The 27,381-nt window shown below is 37.3% G+C and overlaps 1 protein-coding gene across 2 annotated transcripts in view; it reads left to right on the top strand.

The window, feature by feature from the left end:
• Positions 1-27,381, top strand: part of EDIL3 (EGF like repeats and discoidin domains 3) — a 489,721-nt gene that overhangs the window by 182,130 nt on the left and 280,210 nt on the right. For both annotated transcript variants that reach the window (XM_005903751.2, XM_005903750.2), the window contains one exon: positions 26,904-27,032. In XM_005903751.2, the coding sequence (XP_005903813.1) occupies positions 26,904-27,032 (129 nt within the window). The remainder of the gene's footprint in view (positions 1-26,903; positions 27,033-27,381) is intronic.

Genomic DNA, 27,381 nt, shown 5'->3' with positions numbered 1-27,381 from the left:
AGTGAAAGTCGATCAGTCTGTCCAACTCTTTGTGACCCCATGGACTATATAGACCATGGAATGCTCCAGGCCAGACTACTAAAGTGTGTAGCCTTTCCCTTCTCCAGGCAGTCTTCCCAACCCTATGCTGCTGCTGCTGCCGCCAAGTTGCTTCAGTCATGTCCGACTCTGTGCGACCCCAGAGACGGCAGCCCACCAGGCTCTGCCATCCCTGGGATTCTCCAGGCAAGAACACTGGAGTGGGTTGCCATTTCCTGCTCCAGTGCATGAAGTGAAATGTGAAAGGGAAGTCGCTCAGTCATGTCCGATTCTTAGTGACCCCATGGACTGCAGCCCACCAGACTTCTCCATCCATGGGATTTTCCAGGCAAGAGTACTGGAGTGGGGTGCCATTGCCTTCTCCATCCCAACCCTATAGACGTGGTCAAAGTCCATTATAATTCAGTAAAGGTGGAGCTAACTTCAATATCACTGAAAACTCTGTATGTTCCATGAAGTGGGTACTAGGTAAAACAAAAAAATTATGTAATAGATATAATATAGTTATTTTAAACAGGTGTATTTAGAAATGTCTGCAGAAGAGGAAAAAAAAACAGATTTGCAATTTTTAACCACATTATAAAGTATCTCCTGTTCATTTTAAAGAAAAGTATTATTCACCAATTTCTTCTTAAATATGTTTACATGCTTTTATAATTACTTGGTGTTTTATAATTTCTTCAACTTTAATGCTGAATTCATTAATTTGTAAAAGCAAGAAAAAGGATAGCAGAGCCCCAGATTTTAGAAAACTGAAATGCATTTATTTTATTCATTCAGCATAGTTAAAGTAATACATAATGAGAAAACATAAAATTAAACTTTACCTTATTTTTATTTTAGTTTTATTATTTATCAGCAGAACAAAATCATCTTGATATGGGTAATCTGTTTTAAATAGAAAGCAAATATTTACTGTGGCAAATGAGAGCAGTCTTTTTCTTTAAATTCATTTTTTTTTTTTTTTGCAATTTGGGAGCCAAAGCTTAACCTTACTGTAATAAATATAGAAACTTTTAAATTGTTACTATTTAAAATTTTACTTTCATGATAATTTTAACTATAATAAATCTTATTGTTAAGTTACTGTATTTTTTATACCTAGAAGATATTCTTTGAAAGGAGTGGCAATAAAAGGTAAATTAGAATGTGCTTGGACAAGAGTCTAAGCTCTTTTTAGATTCAGGTAACAAGAACCAAATTTCTCAGTGTGATGTGGAAACGACCCTTGGGAAATCATCATGTTGAGTAACTTGAGGGATAGAGCAAAAGAGCAATCACAGTAGATTGCTGTGAAAAATGTGTCAGGAAAACATTCTAATGGAATTTCTTCCACTTTATTTATCAGTGACCAGGATACCCAATAAATGCATGTATTTCTGTTGCTGAGTTGTTTATGGCACTGCCAACTTCTCTACCCTATGATTGATAGAATTTGAGAATAGCCTTACTGTTCACCATGTGTTATTGGAATCAAGTTCTTCAAGTGGACACAGCTTCTTTATAAGATTTTAAATATCATGACTATTACACTTCTTCAATTGCTTCTGTGAAAGAGATAGAGTCTTTCCAGTAAAACAGCTTAATTCATTGGCTTTCTTGCTCCTTTGTTGCATCACTGCTCATTTTTATTTTTTGTTACTTACTGAATGTTTCTAGTTTATTTTACATTATTTTGGAGCTATTCAAAATCCCTCCTGCAATAAAAGTGGGACACAGGTACAAATACATGACCATGTAGAAATTTACTATATTAATTATTAAAACTTCTTATAGGACACACTGCATTTAAAAAACCATACAAAAGTAACATTTCCCTTTCAGGTCACATAGCCATTTTTTGATAGTTGGCCTTGGGCCAATTAACTTGTGCTTATAAATGGTCACAATAGAAAAGAGAGGATTTTAAGAGCTACCTTGAGACCACTAATATGCTACTTCAAAAGAGGAGCAGAAGAATCTTTGAAGGATATTGATGTCTCAGTTGTAAGAGGCCTGCTGAATTTGCAAGTTAATTGGAACTCAAGCCAACAAGGGAAGAACAGGTTGCATGTAGACCTAGAGACAGAAAAGAATTACATAATGACTGAAACTAGGGGCTTAATAGAGATCATGCAGATTTTATGATAGAACTGAAGAAAAAATGAAGAGTTTTTTAATTAAAGGGCTAAACCTTGTTATAAAAATATATTATCTTGATTGAGAAAATTTAGTCACTTTTTTTTAACCTACTTTTTGATGAAAATAAAGGAAATAAATTCTCTACCAAATATAATTAGGATAGATAGTATTCAAAATATTTTAATTTTAAAGTCAGTTGTATTCTGTATTGTTACTCTCAGAAGATACACAGTAGATAGTAGATATTCCTCCCTGAAGTATATGAAAATGAATTTGACTAATAGAACTATACAAATGTATAATTTGTCCTTGGACAACTAATGATTTTCTAATGAAATATTTTAAATAAATTTTATAATAATGATGATTCGGTTTATTTACCAAGAGTCCCCACGATGCTGTAAATGTTCTTTACTAAAGTAAAATCATGTTTGATGTTTTGTTTTTACTATCTAGTTTAGAATAAAAGTAATAAAACTACAAAGCAACTAAAGTGGAGCAAACAGGTAAATCAAAGCATTTTTTTCTAATAGTAGATTCCAGTATCTATAAAAATTCTCTTTTCAATCTAAGGAATTGGCAAAAGCCTGTAACAATCTAAATGTTTTTAAAAAATGTAACTACAGGTGTGTGCTTCACTTACTTAAAATTTGCCTCTTTTCTAAGAAAGTTGATATTAGAAATACAAGTGTTTTGTCTTAAGTTTCATACAAAAGAGTATATTTTTTCCTTAGAGAAATGTGAACACTTTTTATTTGTATTATCTTCTTGTAAGTGTAGAAATGCAATAAATCCTTGACCTAAAGTTCCTAACTACCACTTGTGAGAATACAATGGTTCCATTATGTTACAGATTTTGTAATGGTCACTCACCTATGTGACCTTTCCATTCAATTATTGGAGTGCATTCTCATTTAGGATTTCCCTGAAGATCACTTTGAATATTCATCCAATCCAGAGGTTCCCAGGCATCTCATGAAGCATTATGAACTGTCAGGAACATGTGCTGTTGGCACATCCAAATCAGCACTGAGATTCAGATTCCCTTTGAGAGAAATTTGTGGAATTAATTTACCTGTATGATTCAAGCCTGTTAAGGGGTTCATTCAACATCTGTTGGGTCATCTTTGCTAGAAATTTTATCTAAAGAGATAAAAAGTATTCCTAGTGGTAGTATTTACGTAATTCCCTAGATTTTAATTTAGACAAACATGAGGTGTAATGCTCATAAAACACCCCGTCTTTGAGATTCATTCACCTTAATGTTCTGCATAATATTAATATATTAAAACCCGAACACTTTTCAGCTTTTGCGTCTTGTAAGTTAATCTTTTTGAAACATAATTCAGTAGTTTGAAGATAATGAATGTAGTTAGTTTTCTCTGAAGCATTCTACATGAGCAACAGTCTTTTACCTGTTGACATTTTCTCTTTGACCTCAGTGACCCTGTATGTTGGTTTGACTTTAAAAATGTTCGCTTTTTATTTAGTGTGCCGTTTCTTTGACCTGTCTATATAGTTTTTACTGTCTCATTACCCCTTTTGCTGTAATCTCTCCCAGGCTTCTATTAGTTCCTATATGGAAAATACTCCCAAATCTGGGTAGCTAAGCATCTTAGTGATTCAGTTTTTTCAGTGCAGTGATGAAACTTTCAATTATTAATTGAAAATATATGTAAAAGATCCAGGGGGATACCCAGCTCATAAAATATGGGAGTTTGCTCTCTCTTCTTCTTTTCTATAAACGTGGCCTCACTCTTGAATTTCGTATTTCCATTTTCAGATATCATCTAGACACATTTAATGACTTATCAGCAAAATTTTTTTTCTTCAAAAATGTTCTTAACTTTTTTCCCTCTCTGCTCTCATGTCTTACCTTTCTTAATGACATTACCAATGTCTCTGTCAGACATAGACCATCCAAGGCACCTTCTATTTCACTCTCTTCTTAAACATGACTTTTTAGGATCATTTGTTGTAGCATAAACTGTGTTTTTGCATTTAACATAATTTATGTAGATTTTATCATGTAACTAAGTTTTCATATTTTAAACTGGCAGATTTCTATTATACTTCATAATTATACTGAGGGCTGCTTAACTATTCCTAAACTTATGGGCATTTGAATTTTTTCAAGCATTTCACTTTTAGTCTATACAACTTTTCTAGAAAGGTTGAGTAAGTATAGAGTTACTTCAAAAGATTGGATTGTTAAATCAGCCTTATACAAGTCAAGAGACCTTAGCCAATGTCAAAGCTTACTAGCAATTTCAATGATAGAAGCAGTCAAGAGGCACAAGTGAAGCAGAGAGATTGAGGACATTGAGGACAGCTCCCTAGGTCCTTCTTTTCTGCACTGGACACATGATATCTGACCCTGGAAAACAATTGGGTCTCTGTGTATGGACATGGATTATCACGTGTACATGGGTGTTTAGATAATAGTCAATCTTCATATAGTTGACTAGCTTATATAACATTTGCCATGAAACTGTGCCTTATAAATTCATAGATTATAGATTTGTTTACCAGAAATAGTCCTAAACTAGAAATATACCACTAAAAATATTTATAGATAAGCCTTCTCCTGTTAGCAAATATTTGTTAGCAGGTTTAGTTATCTGTATATTTATAAAGAATGGAAGGAAACGTTTGCCTTTCTTGCTCTTGGGTCATACTCCTGATTCTTGTTTAGTCGCTCAGTTGTGTCCGATTCTTTGCAACCCCATGGACAAAGCATGCCAGGTCTCCCTGTTCTTCACCATCTCCTGGAGTTTGCTCAAATTCATGTCCATTGAATCAGTGATGCCATCTAACCATCTCATACTCTGTCATCCCCTTCTCTTCCTGCCTTCAATCTTTCCCAGTACCAGGGGCATTTCCAATGAGTCAGTTTTTCGCATCAGCTGGCCAAAGTATTGGAGCTTCAGCTTCAGCATCAGTCCTTCCAATGAATAATCAGGATTGATTTCCTTTAGGACTGACCTGTTTAATCTCCTCGCAGTCCAAGGGATTCTTATACCCCTAATTGTTCGGCTGATCTCTCCACAAGATACAAGTGATACATATTTGGTAATTAGTATTCATAGACTCTGATGCTGGGAGGGATTGGGGGCAAGAGGAGAAGGGGATGACAGAGGATGAGATGGCTGGATGGCATCACTGACTCGATGGACGTGAGTCTGAGTGAACTCCAGGAGTTGGTGAGGGACAGGGAGGCCTGGCGTGTTACGATTCATGGGGTCGCAAAGAGTCGGACATGACTGAGCCACTTGAACTGAACTGAACTGAACTGGATAGGAGGAATTGAGCATTTGCGTTTACTTCCACCACTAAACCCTCTTCAGTCCTACCAACACAAAAAGCTTTCTGTTGCAAAAATTTTACTGGAGATTTGAGGCTCCCTGGAAGAAATAAAAAGGACATAATGACAACAACAAAACTACTCTCACACACACACACACACACACACACACACACACAAAACCCTCTCTTGCTCTGAAATCTGCTGCCTTGTTCAATCCTCCCATTGAAGATCTCATGCTTCAGGTAATGGCTTCAGGTAATGGCAGAGACCTACTCAAGTATAAGAGATCAACATAAGAAAGCACTGCCAGGCAAAAACAATTCCTAGCTAAGAGGTGTTTATTGGGGGCTGCTTTACATTTTGGAGCCTATTGTCTTCCTTTGATGTTTCAACTTTTAATATATGCAGTATTAGGGTTTTCCATCTCTTTTTTCCAAAAATGGTTAGAAAGTGAGGGTGATTGTTCTGGTTATATGTGACAAAGGAAAAAACATGAAAGCAGTCAATAAGATGAAACTGGGGAAAGATCTGTGTCTAAAGGATTTGCAGACTCTTAGCATAGCTCTGCATGATAGAGGTGAGCCATGAATTTGGCTCTAAACATCCTCCTTAAGGGCTGCTGTTTTCAACATATAAAAGATCCTGACACACTGGACGATCTCATCACTAACCACCAAAGACTTATTCAGAAGCGAAATCAACTTGCAGTTTACTCTTTAAATAGAATTCTGGGTCTCTGCATTGAGTAAGTTATTGCTGGGAATTAATTATTCTGGAAATCTTCACAGTTTGGCAATCTCATTCCGTCTCAGAAACCTTAATATTTTGATGACTCCTAAAATTGAAGCCTTCTGGCTGGTGATCTTCACTAGTCCATGTTCTCATACAGCTCTGGTTACTCTGCTCACATCCAAATTTCTGCTGTCACCTTGTTCTTAAAATTAAAAAGCCCTATTCCATGGCACATGGAGAAAGCAATGGCACCCCACTCCAGTACTCTTGCCTGGAAAATCCATGGACAGAGGAGCCTGGTGGGCTGCAGTCCATGGGGTCGCTAAGAGTCGGACATGACTGAGCGACTTCACTTTCACTTTTCTCTTTCATGCATTGAAGAAGGAAATGGCAACCCACTCCAGTGTTCTTGCCTGGAGAATCCCAGGGACGGGGGAGCCTGGTGGGCTGCCGTCTATGGGGTCACACAGAGTCGGACACGACTGAAGCGACTTAACATTCCATGGCACACAAATTCCATGACATGCTGGACGTCTTCGCAGACATGTCTTTATCTTAACACAGTGTCTCCAAAAGGATGGTACTTTCTGCTGCTTGTCATTGGACAAGCTTAGGTGGTAGGCAGACAAGACATGAATAACCTTGAATTACATGGTGTTACACAAAGTGTTGCTTTCATGCCAATTCTCTTTTATTCATTCTGATCAAGTCAAGAATAGCTCAATGTGTTGGTAATCTTTAACAAGTCTCTAGCACTTTATAACAGAGAAGGCAATGGCAACCCACTCCAGTACTCTTGCCTGGAAAATCCCATGGGCGGAGGAGCCTGGTAGGCAGCAGTCCATGGGGTTGCAAAGAGTCGGAAACGACTGAGCAATTTCACTTTCACTTTTCACTTTCATGCATTGGAGAAAGAAATGGCAACCCACTCCAGTGTTCTTGCCTTGAGAATCCCAGGGATTTGGGAGCCTGGTGGGCTGCCGTCTATGGGAGTCACACAGAGTCAGACACGACTGATGTAATTTAGCAGCAGCAGCAGCACTTTATAAATGCATATTCAAAGTGTACATATACATTTATTATGTGACTTAGAACTGCCTTGTTTTTTTTTCAGATGCAGACTTTATTTAATTCTTAAACTGCACCTTTCCTTTGACTTCACACCTCCAATCCCTGTGTTATGCTAGCATTCTTGTTCAGCTCCTTAGAACCTGATCACCCTCCTTTTCCTAGCAAAGACCGCAAGTTCCATCATCAAAACCACTCTCTTGCACATACTTTTTGTTTTCTTTGCTTGCCATTCCTTGCATACAACTAGAAAGCTTCTAGTTTTGGATTAGTGGTATCATCATCGTTCTCTACTAAGCACAGAAGAAGAAATGTCACGTCTTTCAGAGAGTGCCACCATTACAGTTTCCTAGTCTTCAACAGCAGCTGAGCATCAGTACTTCCTACAGATACTCAGACTGCCTCATCAGATATTTCCTAAGCTCCGCCAGTTGCTGTTTAAAATGTTTCTGCTACCTTTTGTGTCACACTACCACCCGTTATCATTTTTTAGTTTTATTGAAGTATATAATTGATTTAGTATTCTGTCAGTTTTTGCTGTATAGCACAATGACTTAATTAAACACACACACACGTGTGTGTATGTGTGTATATATATATATATTCTTTTCCATTATGGTTTATCTGAGTATATTGAATATAGTTTCCTGTGCTATACAGTGTAACCTTAGTGTTTATCCATCCTGTAAATAATAGTTTGCATCCGTTAATCCCAAACTCCAGTACCTCCCTTCCCCACCCCTCTCCTCCTTGGCAACTGCAGGTCTGTTCTCTCTGTCTGTGAATCTATTTCTGTTTCATAGATGTGTTCATATGTGTCATATTTTTGATCCCACATTTAATGATATCATACATTTGTCTTTCTCTTTCTGACCTACTTCGCTTAGTGTGATAATCTCTAGGTGCATTCATGTTGCCGCCAGTGGCATTATTTCATTCTTCTTTATGGCTGAGTAGTATTCCATTGTGTGTGTGTGTGTGTGTGTGAGTGTGAGTGTGTGTGTGTGTACTGCATCTTTTTTTATTCCATTTGTCTGTTGATGGACATTTAGGCCTTTGCCATGTCTTGCTATTGTAAATATTGCTGCTGTGAACATAGGGGTGCATGCATCTTTTCAAATTATGGTTTTGTCTGAGTATGTGCCCAGGTGTGAAATTGCTGGATCATATGGCAAGTCTATTTTTAGTTTTATGAGGAACCTCCGTACTGTTTTACATAGTGGCTGCAGGCCATATCTTTTCTAGTATTGAGACAGATATACTTTGTAGAGGAAATAGAAACCATCCCTCAATAACTCTATCAAGTAGCTAATCCTACACATTCAATTTGTGTGCATCTGATCAGACATTCTTTGCTTAAAGTCATTCTTTGCTTAAAGTCATTCTTTGCTTAAAACACTCAACTTCCCATTACCTTCAGGATAAAGTCTAAATCCCTAAGTAGGCTTGTGAGGTTTGTCATAATCAGGCTCTGCTAATCTCTCTGACTTTTTCTCCTACCATTCCCTGTTAAACTTTGGACTGCAATGACTCTGCATTTGTTTCATTTCTTCAAATTACCTATTATTCTTTTTCTTTTTTTTTTTTTTACTTTGAGTATTCATGCTTGAGAAAGACCTCCTCCGCCAGAAGGGCTATACACTACTTTCCTTATTAGCCTATTCCTATTCATCCTGTGGATCCCAGTTTTAAGTGTTCATTATTCTAGGATCTCAAAACTGAGTTTCCATTATTGAATTGGGTATTTCTCTTACATTCTCCTAGAACTCTCAGTACTTGCCATACATTAGCACTTAATTCATTGTATTGAAGTTTTCTGTTTACTTCCCTGTAATCTTCTTTGGCATACAGGATTCTTGAGACCATGGGCTGTTTTTGATATTGTTCACAATACCTAGTGTCTGTCGCATAGCAGCTGCTTAATAAGTTTCTGATGACTGAATGCTGTTATAAATTCAAATTTTTCATAAGAAATAACTGAATTTGTTGCTCATGAAAAACAAAACTCTTCTTGATCTCAAGTTCAGAGATTCCGCACCTCAGATCCTTGATAACATGACTCCAATGAATAAAACAGGGTGTTCTTTTCTTTTTTTCCGAAAGTTTTGGTTTGTTCATTTAGTTTGGTTTTTATGTAGGTCAATGGGGTTACAGCAAAAGCAATTCTATAAAAACACTTTTTGTGTTTATCTAAATGATCCTGCTGCTGCTGCAAAGTCGCTTCAGTTGTATCCGACTCGGTGTGCGACCCCATAGACGGCAGCCCACCAGGCTCTCCGTCCCTGGGATTCTCTAGGCAAGAACACTGGAGTGGGTTGCCATTTCCTCCTCCAATGCATGAAAGTGAAAAGTCAAAGTGAAGTCGCTCAGTCATGTCCAACTCCTAGCGATCCCATGGACTGCAGCCTACCAGGCCACTCTGTCCATGGAATTTTCCAGGCAAGAGTACTGGAGTGGGTTGCCATTGCCTTTATGAAAAATGGCCTTTCTGATGTAATGCAGGGCTAAATCCAGCTTTGATCAGTATTTAGTAAGTTTAACGTTCTATTTCCTGACAAACACTTGGAAAACTTAGCCACTTAAATACAAAGACATATTCAGTCAACAAAGGTACTCTGAGTACATCATTCCCAGACACTTGAGATACGCCAGTGATGAAAACAAAGTTCTGTGTCTTCACAGAGCTAATAAACGAAATAATAGACAATAATTCCCTCCAAATAATAGAGAAGGAGGGAATGGGGAAGGGAAAGAGGTAAAATAAACAAGTTCTATTAGAAGGTGGCAAATGCTTTTAAGAAAACCAGATCACAGTAAGGGAGAAATAGGAATATTGGGCCTGAAGGTACGACTTGCAGTTTTGAGTAGTAAACAGGTAACATCATTTTGTTCAATACAGCAACAGGGGCTGTGTGAACACAATTTTTTTCATTGTTTTGCAGTGTAATATTAATGTATCATTTCTTGTATTTATCTGTGTTCCCTGGCTTTATAGTCACTCCGTTATATTTTGCAGGTAGAATCAATAGCATTTCCTAATGAGTTTGGCTGCAGGGTAAAGGCATATATGTCTTTTATGTTCCAAGGGGCAACATAGGCAGAGTTGAGAAGGACATCCTCTTAGGGAAGTTGAGAGGCCTGATGAGCCTGTGTCTGAATCAAAGATTGTGCATTTTAGCCCAGAGGTGGACTAAGGTAGTTTCTCTGTAAAGAGCTAAGATTCTTGATTCAGGTTCCCCTCTGGCACATAGATCAAGGAAAACTTGGAACCCTTGTCTACAGTTCTATGAACTAAATTGTGGTCAAAATTATTTTATCCAGAAAAATATTAAAACAGTGTAATAAGGTTCCTACTACAGTTATGAGAGTGAGCCTGAGTCCACATCTAAGAGAAATTTAATCTTGAACAATATGGTTATCCTTGAATACCCATGTTAGAGACAATTTTGCTGCTTGATAATCTTCATTAGAATTCAATGTGCTCTTCCTATCATAGTTCCATTCTATCTTGTACAATGATGTGAAGATGTCATTTAGTTGCTTCTTTGGAAATTACAATGTCTGTACATTTACAACTGTTTTTTCAGGTGTTGAGTCACAGTCATAAATCTCTTTACTGTTTGTGACCTACTTCAATTAGACCCATAAATTATTTTAAAAGGCTTTATGTAGGAAAAATCAGACTGAAAGTCATACCACATTTACCAAAGGGCAGTTACACATTCAGTCACTTCTTGTAAACTATTGATTACTCTCAAAATCTTTTATATTTGATATGCTGATCTTAAAGAATGAGCTACTGAATATAAATTTCAGATATACTATATTTAACATATAATATTTAAATAGGTGAGATGCTTAGCCTAGCTGCTTCTGTCGTGTCCTACTCTTTGTGACCCCATGGACTGCAGTCCACCAGGCTCTTCTGTCCATGGGATTCTCCAGGCAAGAATACTGGATTGGATTGCCATGTCCTCCTCCAGGGGATCTTCCTGACCCAGGGATTGAACCCAGGTCTCCCACATTGCAGGCAGATTCTTTGTACTGAGCCACCAAGGAAACCCATATTTAAGTAGCATGTTGGCAAGAACTTCTCTAATTAATTATTTAAGGTATTCATTGATTGACTAAAATCTTCTATACTGTATATAATTTCTTTGTACTATGATATTTCATTTAACAGAAATTGTGTTGGAAATAAAGGATAACAGGCAGAAATAAGTTGAGGTATTTTATACTGAAGATGTGAACCTCAGCTGCTTTGTCCATCCAGGTGGTGACATCCTGATCATTTTAATCAGCATACTTTATTTGAATCATGAAAACACTATAAATATTAAATTAAGGTGGAGTCAAACTTGGAATACTGCCATTTCTTTTAATGGCTATATGGCCATATTCTATGTAGTATTAAGTACAGTGTCAGAGTCCAAAGACTGTGCTATTAAAGTGTAGTACTTAACAGTTTTTTTTATTATTTTGATAAAGCTGAGAAGGGCTTAAACATCTAATAACTTTTGTGAAGGAAGCCTTGCTATTTTATGAACCAATAGTCAGTTTTTAGCAAAATTCACCACAAAATTGTCAGAAGGAATGATTTCTTTTATAGAGAATACAGTGATTACTGTAGCTCTCTAAAATTACCTATCTATATTCATGTGATTAATGCAACATGGAATTTACAAATTTAAATGCATAATACTGGAAAAGTAGAAATATAGATTTTTATAGTAATGCAAATATGTGCTGAATACATTTAGAATTTTCTCTCCTGGGTTGGAAACTGAATTGTGTTTAATAGCTCAACATTTTTAATTGGCTTTGCAATGATAATAAATTGTTATACACATTTTTAAGTGGATTTCTAGAGTTTTCAAATATTTAACTACCACATACATTTTCATGTCTACTAGGAAGCCAGCAGACAATTACTTTACATAAAGTGTGATGTTATTATTTTTTAAATGGCTTTCTGGTTTTTTTCACCCACACACTGCTTATCCCTATGGGCAAGTCTTGATAGAGGTTTTCTCAGCCTAATAGTGTAGCAGTTTAAACGAGATTCTCTTGTCAGAATGATCTGATAGAAACCAGTTTTAGATGTATAGTCAAATAAAAGGATTTATAAGGTCAGTGAAATGACGGTATAGCATTGAGAGTAGCACCAGGGAGATAGATCAAGGAAAAACAAATTTGGCAAAACCGATACAATATTGTAAAGTTTAAAGATAAAATAAAATTAAAATTAAATAAAATTAAAAAAAAAAAAAAAAAAACAGCCAAAGGACTTTAGGTAAATCTGAAACTTTTCTCAACATATATTTTTTCTCAACATGTTTTTCCTACCTTCATTTTCTTATCATTGTTTTTGTTCTCCATGTTTTTTTTTTTTTTTTCCTCTTGTGAAGTCTAAAAGGAATTGATATTGCCAAAGAATGTGTTACTCTTATAGAGCAGAGTATCAACAGTTTATCCAACTTTAGTTTATATGAAATTGACTCCCTAGATAAGTGGAGGAATCAACCAGAATGTCCTCTGGGTATGAAATGTCACTTAAATCCCTAACATACTTTGCCAGTATATTCAGTTCATAAAATTGTGAACGTTTCTCATTCATCCAGCAAGTATTTGGTGTGTGCTATTGTTGTTCAGTAGCTAAATCTTGTTTAACTCTGTGATCCCATGGACTACAGCATACCAGCCACCTCTGTATCTCCTGGAGTTTACTCAAAGTCATGTCCATTGAGTCGGTGATGCTATCTAACCATCTCATCCTGTGCTGCCCCCTTCTCCTTTTGCCTTCAGTCTTTCCCAGTATAAGGTTCTTTTTCCAATGAATCAGCTCTTTGCATCAAGTGGCCTAAGTATTGGAGCTTCAAAGCCAGTCCTTTCAATGAATAGTCGTGTTTGATTTCCTTTAGTACTGACTGGTTTGATATCCTTGCTGTCCAAAAGACTCTTGTGTCTTCTCCAGCACCACAATTTTAAAGCATCAATTTTTCAGTGATCAACCTTCTTTATGGTCCAATTCTCACATTCATACATGACTACTGGAAAAACCATACCTTTGAATGTATAGACCTTTGTTGGCAAAGTGATATCTTTGCTTTTTAATACACTGTCTGTAAAAATGAAAGTCACTCAGTCATGTCTGACTCTTTGTGACCCCATGGACTGTAGTACATGGAATTCTCCAGACCAGAATACTGGAGTGGGTAGCCTTTCCCTTCTCCAGGAGATCGTCCCAACCCAGGGATCGAACCCAGGTCTCCCACATTGCAGGCCAATTCTTTACCAACTGAGCCACAAGGGGAAGACCAAGAATACTGGAGTGGGTAGCCTATCCCTTCTCCAGGGGATCTTCCCAAACCAGGAACCGAACTGGAGTCTCCTGCATTGCAGGTGGATTCTTAACCAACTGAGCTATCAGGGAAGCCAAATACACTGTCTAGGTTTGTTATAATTCTCCTTCCAAGGAGCAAGTGTCTTTTTATATTTAATGGTTGAAGTAATTGTCCATAGTGATTTTGGAGCCTAAGAAAATAAAATCTGTCACTGCTTCCACTTTTTCTATTTGCAATGAAGTGATGGGACCAGATGCCATCATCTTAGCTTTGTTTTTAATGTTGAATTTTAAGCCAGCTTTTTCACTATCCTCTTTCACCCTTGTCAAGAGACTCTTTAGTTCCTCTTCACTTTCTGCCATTATATTATCATCTGCATATCTGAGGTTATTGATGTTTCTCCCAGCCAATCTTCATTCCAGCTTGTGGTTCATCCACTCTGGCATTTTGCATGATGTGCTCTGCATTTAAGTTAAATAAGCAGAATGGCAATATGCAGCCTTGTCGTACTCCTTGCCAAATTTGGAACCAGTCAGTTTTTCCATGTCCAGTTCTGTTGCTTCTTGACCCGTATACAGATTTCTTAAGAGATATGTAAGGTGTTCTGGTACTCCCATCTCTCTAAACATTTTCCAGTTTGTTGTGATCCACACAGTCAAAAGCTTCAGCGTAGTTAGTGAAGCAGAAGTAGATGTTTTTCTGGACTGCCTTTGCCTTCTCCATAATCCAATGAATGTTGGCAGTTTGATCTCTGGTTCCTCTGCCTTTCTAAATCCAGTTTGTATATCTTGAAGTTCTCAGTTGAGGCTTCACCTACTGTTGAAGCCTAGTTTGAAGGATTTTGAGCATCACTTTGCTAGCATGTGAAATGAGCGCAATTGTACGATAGTTTGAACATTATTTGGCATTGCCCTCCTCCGATTTTAAAAATGAAAACTGACCTATTCCCATCCTGTGTCCACTGCTGAGTGGAGAATACGAAACTTTGGAAGGTCTTGGAAGGAAGGGGAGATTTGGAGGAGACAGTGGGGTGAAGAAAGGCATTCTGAGCTGGGGAACCATATAAGCAGATTCTTAGGAACAGATATTGTCTTCTTTAGGTGATAGGATAGTAACTTAACCAAGTAAAACATTCTGATTCCTTTTCATGAATAGTGGCGGTAACACTGACTATCTAAGATTAGTGTAAACTTATGAACTTCAGAATTCCAGGCAGTAGGAAACCGACCATCCCAATAATACAGTTAATCGAGTACATCATTCCACTGGGGGGATTAAAAAACTTGATGACTTTGTAGGTATTGTTTATGAGACAAAAAAAAAAAACTTTCTCAGAATGAGATATTTCAGTTGATCTTTATAGAAAACAACACAGAAAATATTTTCCAGAATTCTTGATTTTAATCCAGGGAATTATTTGGAAAAGTTTGGTGTTAATAGCTATAACCCTGGTGCCTTCAGCTTGAGTCAGAATGATAAATCTCCTCACATGTTTTATTCATTTAAAAATTTATTCCTGAGTTTGACACATGTATACTGGGAATTAGGAACTATGACACTATTACCCAGCTTCCTTATGAGACCCCCATCTTCCATGTGACATAGATTCCATATGATCAGAAGTGAAACTGGAAAAGAAGTTAATTATTGCTGTTCTGCATCAGTTTCATTGCTCTCTTGTTTTTAATTCTTGGTTTGTATCGGTGACCTTTTCAGTGTTTGGGCAAGCTTCCCCTAAGCTTTTATCCAGTGATTAAGAAGCATTCATTATGCACTCTGTTTGACATGGTCATTACTTAATGTTCACTTAAAAATTCTACAAGACTAAATTATCACAGTGGGTGAAGAAACAGATGGCCAGCTGGCTGGTATCCATGCCTGCTTTGTTTCATGGTTTCTTGTCTGCCACAAAGAAGTCACATACGAGACCTAAGGAGGCCATTCAAACAGTAACTTGCCTGTCCAGCTGTGTTTCAATGTCCTCAGCTATGAAGTCTGGGTAGGCACCTTTCCCATCTTAGTGCTCTGGATGCCTGAGCTACAGGGCTCTCACTGCCTCATGATTAACATGGCAGTCACAGAGGCCAGATTCTGAAAGAGAAAATAGAAATCCTTTCCTCTACCTTCTGTCATTGGCTTTAAAATCAAAATTGCTCTGCTAGATTTCAAAAGAAAGAGCTGTAGTTTTGTAGAAAGAGTGCACCTACTTTTAATACCTATGTATAAGATTATCCGCAGTCTGGTATTCTACAAATTACCACAGCCTTCAGCAGAGAAAATTGAACTTGGCTCCAGGCTTAAAATTGGGTTGTCGCAACCTGCTGTGGATGAGAAAGAGCTACAAATGAAAATGCATCCAACCTCTAAACTTTAGGTTTTTGTTATAGACTATGAAAGGTAGTTTAGATTATATGCTGTTATTCCTAAAATTATTAATAATTTTCCATCATGTATTTATGAAGCAGCATTAGAGAATCTAGTACTTTATCAGAGTCTGTGGGGGTATAAAAAAATACAAGGTGTAGGCATTCCTGTGCAAGAACAGTTTATAACCTCATCGGGGAGACAAGAGAGATGCATAAAATAATTAGAGAAGGAAGCAGTATACAGTGAGATGTTAATCACATAGTACAGGCAGCAAGTTCAATAGAAGAAGAAGGTGAAGAGCTGTCAGAGGAAGATTGATGGAGAACATGGAAATTTTGTAGCTGCTTAGAGACACCATGTAAAACAGCGAGATTGCTTGATGCTTCTGAAACCTGGGCTCAGATATTTGCTTATAATGGAAATACCTTGGTCTCTGTCTTTTCTCCATGCCCTGTCCTAGTGACACATAGAAGAGGAAACAAACCAAAGTGGCTAACGGCAAACTTGAATGATGTCTTACCACTTTCTACCACCTGCTAATGTGTATTCTGGAGCTCGAATTATATTTTGCAATGCATGGTATGTGCATTCTGACAGATGCACTTTTCAGACAAGTGATTTGCAGACTTCTACTTGGAAACAGCTCCCTGATTTTTAAGGGCTTTTTAAGTAATTAGAAATTAGTACGATTTCTGGGCATTACTCAGAGCTGGTTTACTACAATCACTAGAAGCAGAAAGGGATTTTTTTCCCCTCTATGGTTCAAAAAAGTATTGAATGTCAGGTTTTTTTCACTTAGATTGGATTGCATTTATGGGTCCTAAAGTCTTTGGGGAAGTTTCACTCTCTTACTCTGTTGGCCATGTAAAGAAAAGGAAAGCATAACACTGATCATCATGATCGTCCATGCTTTAGATACCCATGTTTCCTTTAGATTTTAAAAATGTTTATCCTGTTAACCCAAGATTTCAAGGTACACTTAGGTCTTCTGTTACTAACTTCAACAATAATAATCATTACTTAATTTCCTAGGACATTCTGTCGTTTATAAAAGGATTCTGTATACTATGGTTAATGTTCATAGGCATAGTAAGCCAAAATTGATGTCTTTTATTTTAGAAAGAAAATAAAAGGGCAAATTATCTTTTGTCTTGTATTCACTATATATTGTTCTGTTAAGGATAACATCACATAATCAATCAGAAAGTAAGTATTATTAAGTAAAGATGTCCTAAAATAGCATGTTTTGAAGAATTTATATATATATATATATATATATATATATATATATGCATTGTGACTACAACCTAAAGAGACAGATATCTGTGTGAGTTATAAAGCATTCTGAGCTGGTGGTGGGTTTAGGAAGTTTATTTTGGCATCAGTGCAGGATGGACAGGGGATAAATGGACAGGGGAAAAATGTTAGATGGAGCTATAGTAACAGTTGTCGCTTTGCAAACAATAGATCCTTTAGCTCTATTTTGTTAATAATTTTTAAAATCCATATTAATATTAATATTTAATCATATCTATTGAGAAAAGAGAACATAACAGATATTGTTATACAAATGATTACATGTATTTATAGAAATAATTGATTTGAATTGATGTTTTTGAGTTTGGGCTGGAGAAGACTCTTGAGAGTCCCTTGGACTGCAAGGAGATTAAACCAGTCAATCCTAAAGGAAATCAACCCTGAGTATTCATCGGAAGGATTGGTGCTGAAGCTGAAGCTCCAGTACTTTGGCTGCAAGATGCAAAGAGCTGAGTCATTGGAAAAGACCCTGGGATACTGGGAAAGATTGAAGGCAAAAGGAGAAGGGGGCGGTAGAGGATGAGATGGTTAGAGAGCATTACCAACTCAATGAACATGAATATGAGCAAACTTCAGGAAATAGTGGAGAACAGAGGAGCCTAACATGCTCTAGTCCATGGGGTCGCAGAGTCAGACATGACTTAGTGGCTGAACAACAACAACATGGAAATAATGTGTATAATGGCTTTCTCTGAGTATTGACTCACTGTGTACTGCCATTGGCAGGCCCAACTCTAAACTAGATTAAATGGATAAAGAGTAACTGCAAGAAATCTTAATTCTTTCTTCAGTACTTCCTTCTATCTTGCAGTGGCAGTTCCTCCCTGATGCCACCTAAACAGCCACTTCTGCGCTCCTTCTTGGGACTGCTAAAAAATTAAACTGCTTTCCTGATCTCCAAAATCCTCAAAACTTTTTACCACACTGTGTGATGAGAGCAAAGTGAAATTAGTTTTAGCTAAGCTGGTAGTTGTTAATAAATGTGAGTGCTTTGTCAGCCAACTCTAACATTAGATGAGGGTTTCCTTAATCAACTTCTTTGCCACAAGAAGAAACTACTTGGGGACTGTAGTGGTTTGAAGAGCACCTCTCCAAAATTCCTGTCTGCCACGAATCTCAGAATGTGACCTTATTTGAAAACTGAGCCTGTGTTAGTTTGCTAGGACTGCTAAAAACAAAATACCACAGCGTGGGTGGCTTCAACAATAGAATGTATTTCCTCACAGTTTTCAAAGTGCAAGATGAAGGTGTTGGCAGGCTTGGTTTCTCCTGAGCCTTTCTTCCTGAGTTGTCATAGTCACCTTCTGACTTTGTCCTCACGTGACCTTTCCTCTGGTGATGGTTCATCACTGATATCTCTTGTGTGTGTCCAGATTTTGACTTCTTAGATGGGAGATTGGATTGGGTTACAGCCCATATATATGGCCTTCTTTCATCCTTATTCCCTCTGTAAAGGCTGTACCTACAAATGCAGTTATGTTCTGAGGTTCTGGAGGTTAAGGCTTCACCATGTGAACTGGGGGGCAGGGATACAATTTAGCCATCACAGAGGCTTTGCAAATGTAAGTAGTTAAGGATTTTGAGATGAAATTATCCTGGATTTGGATGGGCCCTGAAGGATGGAGGCAGAGATTGGAGTTACGCTGCTATAGTCCAAGGAACTCCAAGAGCCAACAGAAGCTGGAGAGACAGGAGGGAGTCTGCCTAGTCTCCAGAGGGATTATGGCCCTCCTGACACGTTGACTTCAGACAAAATAAATAACTGTTCTTTGAAGCTACCAAGTTTGCAGTAACTTGATAGAGTAGCTCATGGAAACAAGTACAGGGTCCCTAAACCTGTTCTGATCACTAGTTGTATCAGTGTTTTCCTTTGGACAGATATATATAAAGAGAGGCCAATATTAATCCTTGAGAAGAAAGTTTATCAGTAGGGTATTTTTTAAAAATCTCTCTTTAGCTCCAGATTGCAATTTTCATAATCTATTCAAATATTTTATGTTTGAGGAACAATTTGTTCATTTTGCTGATTCTCCCCTTAAATGGAATGGTTTGGATTAACTATAATTTACCTTTCTGAATGCATACAAAATACCCAGAAAATATAGACAGTTTTTTTTTTTCCCTCAAACGGCTGATTTTATAGTTTACATTTAAAAGAGAGGAGGAGGAGAAACCAGGAGGAAGAAGGAGAAGAAGCAACTAGTGTCAAAAATGATTTGAAAGCATCAATCATGTGAATATTACCAGAATAATTTCTTCTTTTTCAACTAGTTATAGAGTGACAATGACTCCAAATGGAAACTACCAAAATGTTCAGACCTCATTAAATGTAAAAGCAACACTATGATATGATTTTAGCATGTTTTTAAGACAGGAATTTCGAGTGAACTTTTGGGTCATAACTGTTCCTATTTGGTTGTACTGCTAGAATAAATACTGAAACAATGCTCTTTTTATGACCCTATTGGTATTTCCTTATTATATAATCTAAAATGTGCATTCATTTTTAATATCTAGATGCCAATGTTTGGAAACATAATTTGTAAAATTGACTGCATCTATGTATACCTTGTCACAGGAGAGTGTTACCCTATTTAGTTTGTAATAATCTGTTTTCACACTATACAGAATTAATGATTTGGGGCATAGTCTCTAAATGTGTGGAAAAACTAACTGTCCTACATATATGGAAATCACTTCAACTCTCTACAGTTGGAATTGGGAGAAGGTCAATGCAGAAAAGTAGAAAAGCATATATAGATCTATTGCTTTTGTGAGTGATTAATCTTGTTGACATATTTATATGAGCTTGCATAAAAATGCCTGGAGAGCATGCTGTTGACTTCAGTTGTTCATTAATATTGATCATATGCTGTCCCCATTGTGTTAGGAGTTACTTAAAGATTACCTACAAAAGTATTACAGCATTACTGATTTTAAAACTCCCTGATGCCTCTTGTATCTTGAAAGTCCACTTATACTTTTATTGTTAAGAGTGATATTATCAAATATTGTTATCTATCAGATCATTTCAACTTTTATGAATACTAATCAGAACTGAAGCTCATAACCACCACTCTGGATACTTCTTCTGTATACCTGTGATACAAAAAGAGGCAAATTTTTGAAGTAAGAAGGAATTGAGATCACACTTGTTTTAATAAGCTCTGAGTGGTTCAGTAAGACTCATTTGTTTTCAGAATTTGCTCTACTATTAAATTGTTTTCAAAATTATGTATCAGCTATAGATTAGTGCTGACATGTTATAAAAAAATGTTATCAGGTGCCCTAAATATTCCAAAATTTTGGCAGCAAAAATTATGATGTGGTAATATTACAAACATTTGTTAATATATCACTAAGAGAATTATATAATTAATTTTTCAGAAACTATTACATAAACAAAAAATATTAATACTGAGCACAGTACATAGACAGTAAAAGATAGTCATTAAAATTACCTTATAACCTGGATAAGTAAATATTTTCTTGAGTTGTTAGCTTCCTCTTGTAGCAGCTGACAATAGTAACTCCACTTAAAACATGTATCACAAATAAGTAGCTGAGTATACAGCACATAATAGATGCCTAATAAATGAATATTATGCTGAAATAAGGAAAAATAAAGAAAAACACTTTTATGCTGAACAAGGTTAGGGTCAGTTTCTTCTCACAGTATGAGAGCAATGTAAATGCTATATGTGATGATCATTATGTATAAGTGTGTGAACACCTTAAAATGATACCTACTTACTTCCAGTATCAAAATAGAGAAGATTGTTAGATGATGAGGAAAAAAAAACAAAACAGACAGAAGTTTCCTAGAATCTTTAGTTCTCATATGATTAGTCCGCTTGTCATTTGGAGAAAGACACCTGCAAACTCTTGACACATTTTAATTGTCACTGATTAACATCAAACACAAAAATTTTTGGCTACATGAACATTTGGTGAGTTGAAACCTTGGGCTACATTTATCATCTTTCTGTACTAACTTATATTCTGATTATTTCATCTTGCTAATGCTTCAAGTGAATGTCTTTATTTACACAGGAATTGTTCAATTAGGAGGCCAAAACACTATTGATAGGATTGTATAATGTCACGTATTTCTCAATTATGTATTTGCTAAAGAATTAAGATATGTGCAATCATTGTACATTTAGGGATATAATAATATCACACCTGTGATACTCTAGAAGCTTATACCATATTAGATATATAAATTTAAAGAATTTGAACCTTAGAAAGTGTAGAAAAGTTAGACTATCTTAATTACTAATTGAAATGCCAAAAGATATTTCTAACTTATAAATCTTATAAGCTTGAACGGGGTTAGGCAAAAGATATGGTGGTTATCACTCATTATTGCCACATCCTTTTTATTAAAGATATATTGTAAACCTACTGTGTGACAACCATGACTTACCGCAGAGAATTAAGGGTCTAATGGGGGAACATGCCACGTAAGCAGTCATTTCAACACTCTGTCATGAGTTTTCCAAAAGAGTATATGTGTGTGTGTGCATGCGTGCACACACATGCTCAGTCACTCAGTCGTGTCCGACTCTGTGCAACCCCATGGACCATAGCCCACTGGGCTCTTCTGTCCATGGGACTTTTCTGGCAAGAACACTGGAGTGGGTTGTCATTTCCTTCTCCAGAAGAGTATGTACAAGGCTTATAACATCAGTTTCACAGTACAGTTGTTAGGGACAAAATAGAAAAAGGAAAGAAATCTATATGTTGGTCAGGGTCAGTTTCTTCACAGTGTAAGCAGCAGTATACACATACCAAATACATCACGAAATAGTGGGGAAATAGGAGAAGGCAATGGCAACCTACTCCAGTGTTCTTGCCTGGAGAATCCCAGGGACAGTGGAGCCTGGTGGGCTGCCGTCTATGGGGTCGCACAGAGCCGGACACAACCAACGCGACTTAGCAGCAGCAGCAGGGAAATAAATACTCATGTTTGACAGCTGATTTCAAACACAGCTAAAGTGGAGTATTGTTAGCATGGCAGAGACTCTCTATATTCATGATATCTAATACACTCTGACCAATTTGCTGAAAATATTTCCATTTAGGAAGGTTTTGGCCTTAGTGAGTACTTGCTAAATTCTGGAAGCATCTATCAAGATTGACTGTATTCATCTACAGATCTGTAACTGGGCAGGAAGTGTAGCTTAATGGAAAGGACTTAGGTTTGTAGTCAAGCAGAATGTGTTAAAAAAAAAATCTTGACTTTTGCGGTTAGACTCACACTTAACCTTTCTGAGTAAGCCTGTTTGTTTTTTTTTGTTGTTGTTTGTTTGTTTTTTGCTTAAAGAAAAAAGATATGTTCTTAACAAAGTATTGTAAAGAATACTATGTATTTCATGTTGCCTAGCATATAAAGCACTCTTAAAAGGTTAAATGCTTGCCACCTTTGCTTTATGTCATCTTTGTCATATAAATGAAAATCACTGAATTTCTTGGAGTAGGAAAAATAACAGTAGCAAACAGCCTTTGTTACAAGTAATCTTTCTCTGAAACCAAGATGTCAGCTGAGGTCAATGCTATCTCTGCGGATATAAATAAAATGAGCTCCAACTCTCTAACTCCTATCTTTGGGGAATTCCAGAGGCTACACCAGGATTACTTGATAGACTTTGCCTGTGCCCCCAGGAAATATCTATAGAGTGTCTAAGACTAGATAGCTGTCAGCTCAGTTTTCAGGTTCCTGTACCCACTGGATTCTTGAGTTCCTTGGGATCATGTGCTGCAACTCTTCTTCCATTCTGCCAGGATGAGCCTGATGAATGGAACAGCCCTTTCCCTCTGACTTCCCCCAATTCCATACATAGGTCTGTGTGTCTAGCAGACTTAGATAGTCCCACAAAGACAGGTCACATAGTAGCTTTACAAACAAAACTGAATTTTAGGCATGGTAGTTTCTTACTAGCCACATTTCTTCCCATATTACAGCCTCATAGCATACTTCTATGAGCATACCCCCTTGCCCCTTGAAGTTGACTTCCAGTTCTGTTTGCAGGGTCTCCCCTCCGGGATTGCCCCCATCCATTCCTAAATCCTTCCTTTATAAGGCAGAGCTGCTGACTCCTCCTCAGCCAAGTTTTACTTTTCCAAAGATGTAGAAGCCTTGATTAAATGTAATCATCCCTTCCAGGCTCATATTTGCTCCTTGTTCTTCCAAGTGACTTCCGTTGACCACTTCCCTCGTAATCGTGTCTTTAACTGCTCCCAAGGACTGGCATTGCCCTTACTATTTCAGTTGTTTGTTTTTTATCCCTCCCTCAGCATTATAAGTAGAAAGTGCAAGTGTTAGTTGCACGGTCATGTCTGACTTTTTGCAACTCCGTGGACTGTAGCCTACCAGGCTCCTCTGTCCATAGAATTCTCCAGGCAAGAATACTGGAGTGGGTAGCCATTACCTTCTCCAGGGTATCAATAGAAGGGAACATGAGAAATATTTCTTTTCTTTCTGATAGAAATCACATCGCTCTCCTGTTGGGCCAGAAAAGCTTTATCAATTTTGTTTTTAAAAAGTTTTTTCCTACTAGAGGGAATTCCTCAAACTCAGTTTTCCCCATATTAGTTGAGGTTTTTGTTTTTATTTTTGAGAAATCCTGAATTCTTTTTAGGCTTGTTTCCTTATCTGCAAAATTTAAAGATTGGATTAGATGATCTCTAACACTCCTTATTTGTTTAAAATTATATATTTCTTGGGCTTCCCTTATGGTTCAGCTGGTAAAGAATCCACCTTCAATGCAGGAGACCTGGATTTGATCTCTGGGTTGGGAAGATCCCCTGGAGAAGGGAAAGGCTACCCTCTCCAGTATTCTGTCCTGGAGAATTCCATGGACTGAATAGTCCATGGGATCACAAAGAGTCAGACATGACTGAGTGACTTTCACTTTCACAAATATTCTTAGGTTATAATTTTTTTTTTTTTTTAGCAATTACATGCATGGCTATCAGTTATCAGTTAATTAAAAAACCTGTCATGTATTTTTGTATTTTGAGCGAGTGAACTGATGAGTCAAAGTTCTAATATCACTTTTACTTTATTCTCCCTTCCCCATTTGACTGATTCTGTAAAGAATGTAGGTTTTAGAGTCACAGATTCTTGGCTTGAGACCAAATGCTTCATTTGTAATGTTCATTTGAGAAATATTATCTAAAATTTCTGACCTATGGTTTTTAAAAAAAGGTAAAAGAGAATAATATAGACAACAACCTCTTCTAGTTGCTGGGAGGAATAAATGAGATTATTTATCTGAAAGTAATTTGTAACTTGTCTGGCATTGTTAACGTTAATTAATTTGAGAGGAGGGAAGAATTAGAAAGCGAGAAAGAAGAGGGGGAAAGGTTTCTATAGCATGGTTTGCATCTCTTGGTGATGGGAGAAAATGGTCCCTGGTGTTGCACCTTCTTCTTGTCTCAGTCATTGACAACATACCATCTCAAGGGCAGGTGTTAGTTGGTGTAGTTGACCAGTACTGCAAGGCACAAGACTGCCTACTTGAATAACTGTTTTATTTTTAATTGGTATGGAGATATCTGAAGAAAATTATGGACCCATTGATTTCTTTGCACTTTTTGAAAGTCAGCCATACAAAGATCTTGACAGCATAGTTGTCATATTGTTGCCTATTTCATGCATATGTTTATTAGGTTATATAATTATTGACTGTCATGGAATGTTAAACTGTAAGAAACACTATCAAAGAGCTGCAGGAGGAGGTAATAGAATTATAAAATATTCCAGGATAGCATTGCCCAAACTCTTAAGGGCTTCCTGTTGTTAACTTTGTGATGATGGTGAATTTCCTTTTCTGTCATTAAGATGTTAAAGGGTATTGACCCACACTTGAGTAGCCGTTCACTGTTGTTCTCTGTTATAGCCTTGTCTGATGGAGCCCCCACCAGTTGGCTCAAGTTATCACCATTCTCCTGCCAACACTGTTACCTTCTCTCTGCTGCTGCTGCTAAGTCACTTCAGTCGTGTCCAACTCTGTGCGACCCCATAGATGGCAGCCCACCAGGCTCCCCCGTCCCTGGGAAAAACCACTGGCTTCTCTTCTTCTCCTATGCCCTCCAGGACTCTGGAATTCATCTCTACATACAGAGTCAGATACTTAGTTTAATAACACTTGCTTTCTTTTTCTAGTGTGTACATCTTAACTTTCCTTTCAGAGATTTTTGTTTCATATAAATATATTCTAGTTTTTCCAATTTAAAAAAAAAGGGGGGACAAAAATTAGACAATGCTATATAGTTAGCTTGATCTCTCTTCATCTCCCAGGGAGAGCTTTTTCTTCCTTCAACGTGTCTCTTCTTCACAACATCCAGTGTGGATTCTGCCATGAGTCATTCAGCATCCTCCAAGAAACCAGCTATTAAACAGAATTAGAGAGGCAAAGGTTTATTAGGGGGAATAACTGATGGACAAGAGGGAGAAAGCGCAAGAGTAGTTAGGATGAGCCTTCAGACTGACACAAGCCTGTGGACTCTGAAGTAAGGAAAGGACAGAAGGATTATTGCAAAGAAAACAGTATTCTTAAATGCTATGCCAGTTGAAAAAAATCTCAGCCATAGCAAAGGAGTACCCCAGAGGCAAGAATGTGTAGTAGAGGAGTCCAGGTTCAGGCAGAACTGATTCAGCTGTGCAATCCCAGAGGTGGAGCACCACACTTCTATTGACTCTCAATAGAGGTACCAATTGAGGTATTGGTACCTCAATAGAGGTACCAGGTACCAGTCATTCTGGTGAAGTTACTTTTTCAAGGCTCAAAAATAACTCTCTGTCTCTTCTCTATCTTTGCAGCTTTCAATGAGCTACTTCCTATTCATTGGCAAAAATTGAAGTTCTCTTGAAGTATGCCCCACCACAAACTCAAAATAGTCAATAAAAGTATTGCAACCAACCATCCACTTCACTTGGCCTCTGTAGTTACAATGACTTTTAAGTTTATGCTACTTTCACCAGCAGGGCACAAGAGCTCTTGCATGTTCTTAACTCTAGAAATTGCCATTCAGTATTGCATTTTAAACTGGAGAAGGAAATGGCAACCCACTCCAGTGTTCTTGTCTGGAGAATCCCAGGGATAGGGGAGCCTGGTGGGCTGCCGTCTATGGGGTTGAACAGAGTCGGACACGACTGAAGTGACTTAGCAGCATTGCATTTTAAACATGCAGAGGAGATTTTATAATCTGGAACCTTAGTAACAATGTTTTACTTAGTGCTAATACTTTTTGAATGTTTGATATGTATGTGTTCAGGGTATTTTATATGTATGAATTCTTTTCGTCTCTGTCATTGCCTTTTGAGGTAGATTGTATTATTATAGTATTGACATTTCACAGAAGATGATACTGAGGTAAAGAGAGGTTAAATAAATCATCCAAGGCCACATGGCTAGAAAGTGGTGAAACCAGTATTCAAGCCCAGGCCGTTGGTCTCCAGAGCCCTCACAGCTTCTGCATTTCCTGTAGCACTAATATCCAGAACACTTTCTCTGTAAAATTGTTAATTGCAAAATGTTCACCCAGTGTCTACTTTAAAGCATATGTATCATGCAGCAATATTGCTTTCTGTCTTGCAGGTCCCTGCACTCCTAATCCATGCCATAATGGAGGAACCTGCGAAATAAGTGAAGCGTACCGAGGAGATACATTCATAGGCTATGTTTGTAAATGTCCCCGAGGATTTAATGGGATTCACTGTCAGCACAGTAAGTCATCCACGGTCTTTGTGCTTTTATTATCATTGATTGCAAAGTATGCAAGTCATTATCATTCTTGTTTGCAGTAGAATGATAGAATCTTTGAGCCTGCTTCTCTCCCACTGGATACACCATATCCCCAGCTGAGGACTTATCCCTAGACTGTTTCTATTCTCCCAAGGGTGTGGGAGGCTAGCAATCTTCTATCAGCCCTTTTCACTGTCGCTCAGCCATACTTGCAAAATGCTGCTTTTATATTGATCTGATATCTATGTCTTTCTTTCACATGTGTCCTAAAGCTACAGTCTTCAAGCTTCCCAGACATTTTTCTGTTTGGGTTCAGAGAAGATACCTAAAA

Source organism: Bos mutus, chromosome 7, assembly GCF_027580195.1.
Source record: "Bos mutus isolate GX-2022 chromosome 7, NWIPB_WYAK_1.1, whole genome shotgun sequence".
NCBI lineage: Eukaryota > Metazoa > Chordata > Mammalia > Artiodactyla > Bovidae > Bos > Bos mutus.
Note: the sequence above shows the minus strand (reverse complement) of the source record. Positions and strands in the feature narration are given on the sequence as shown.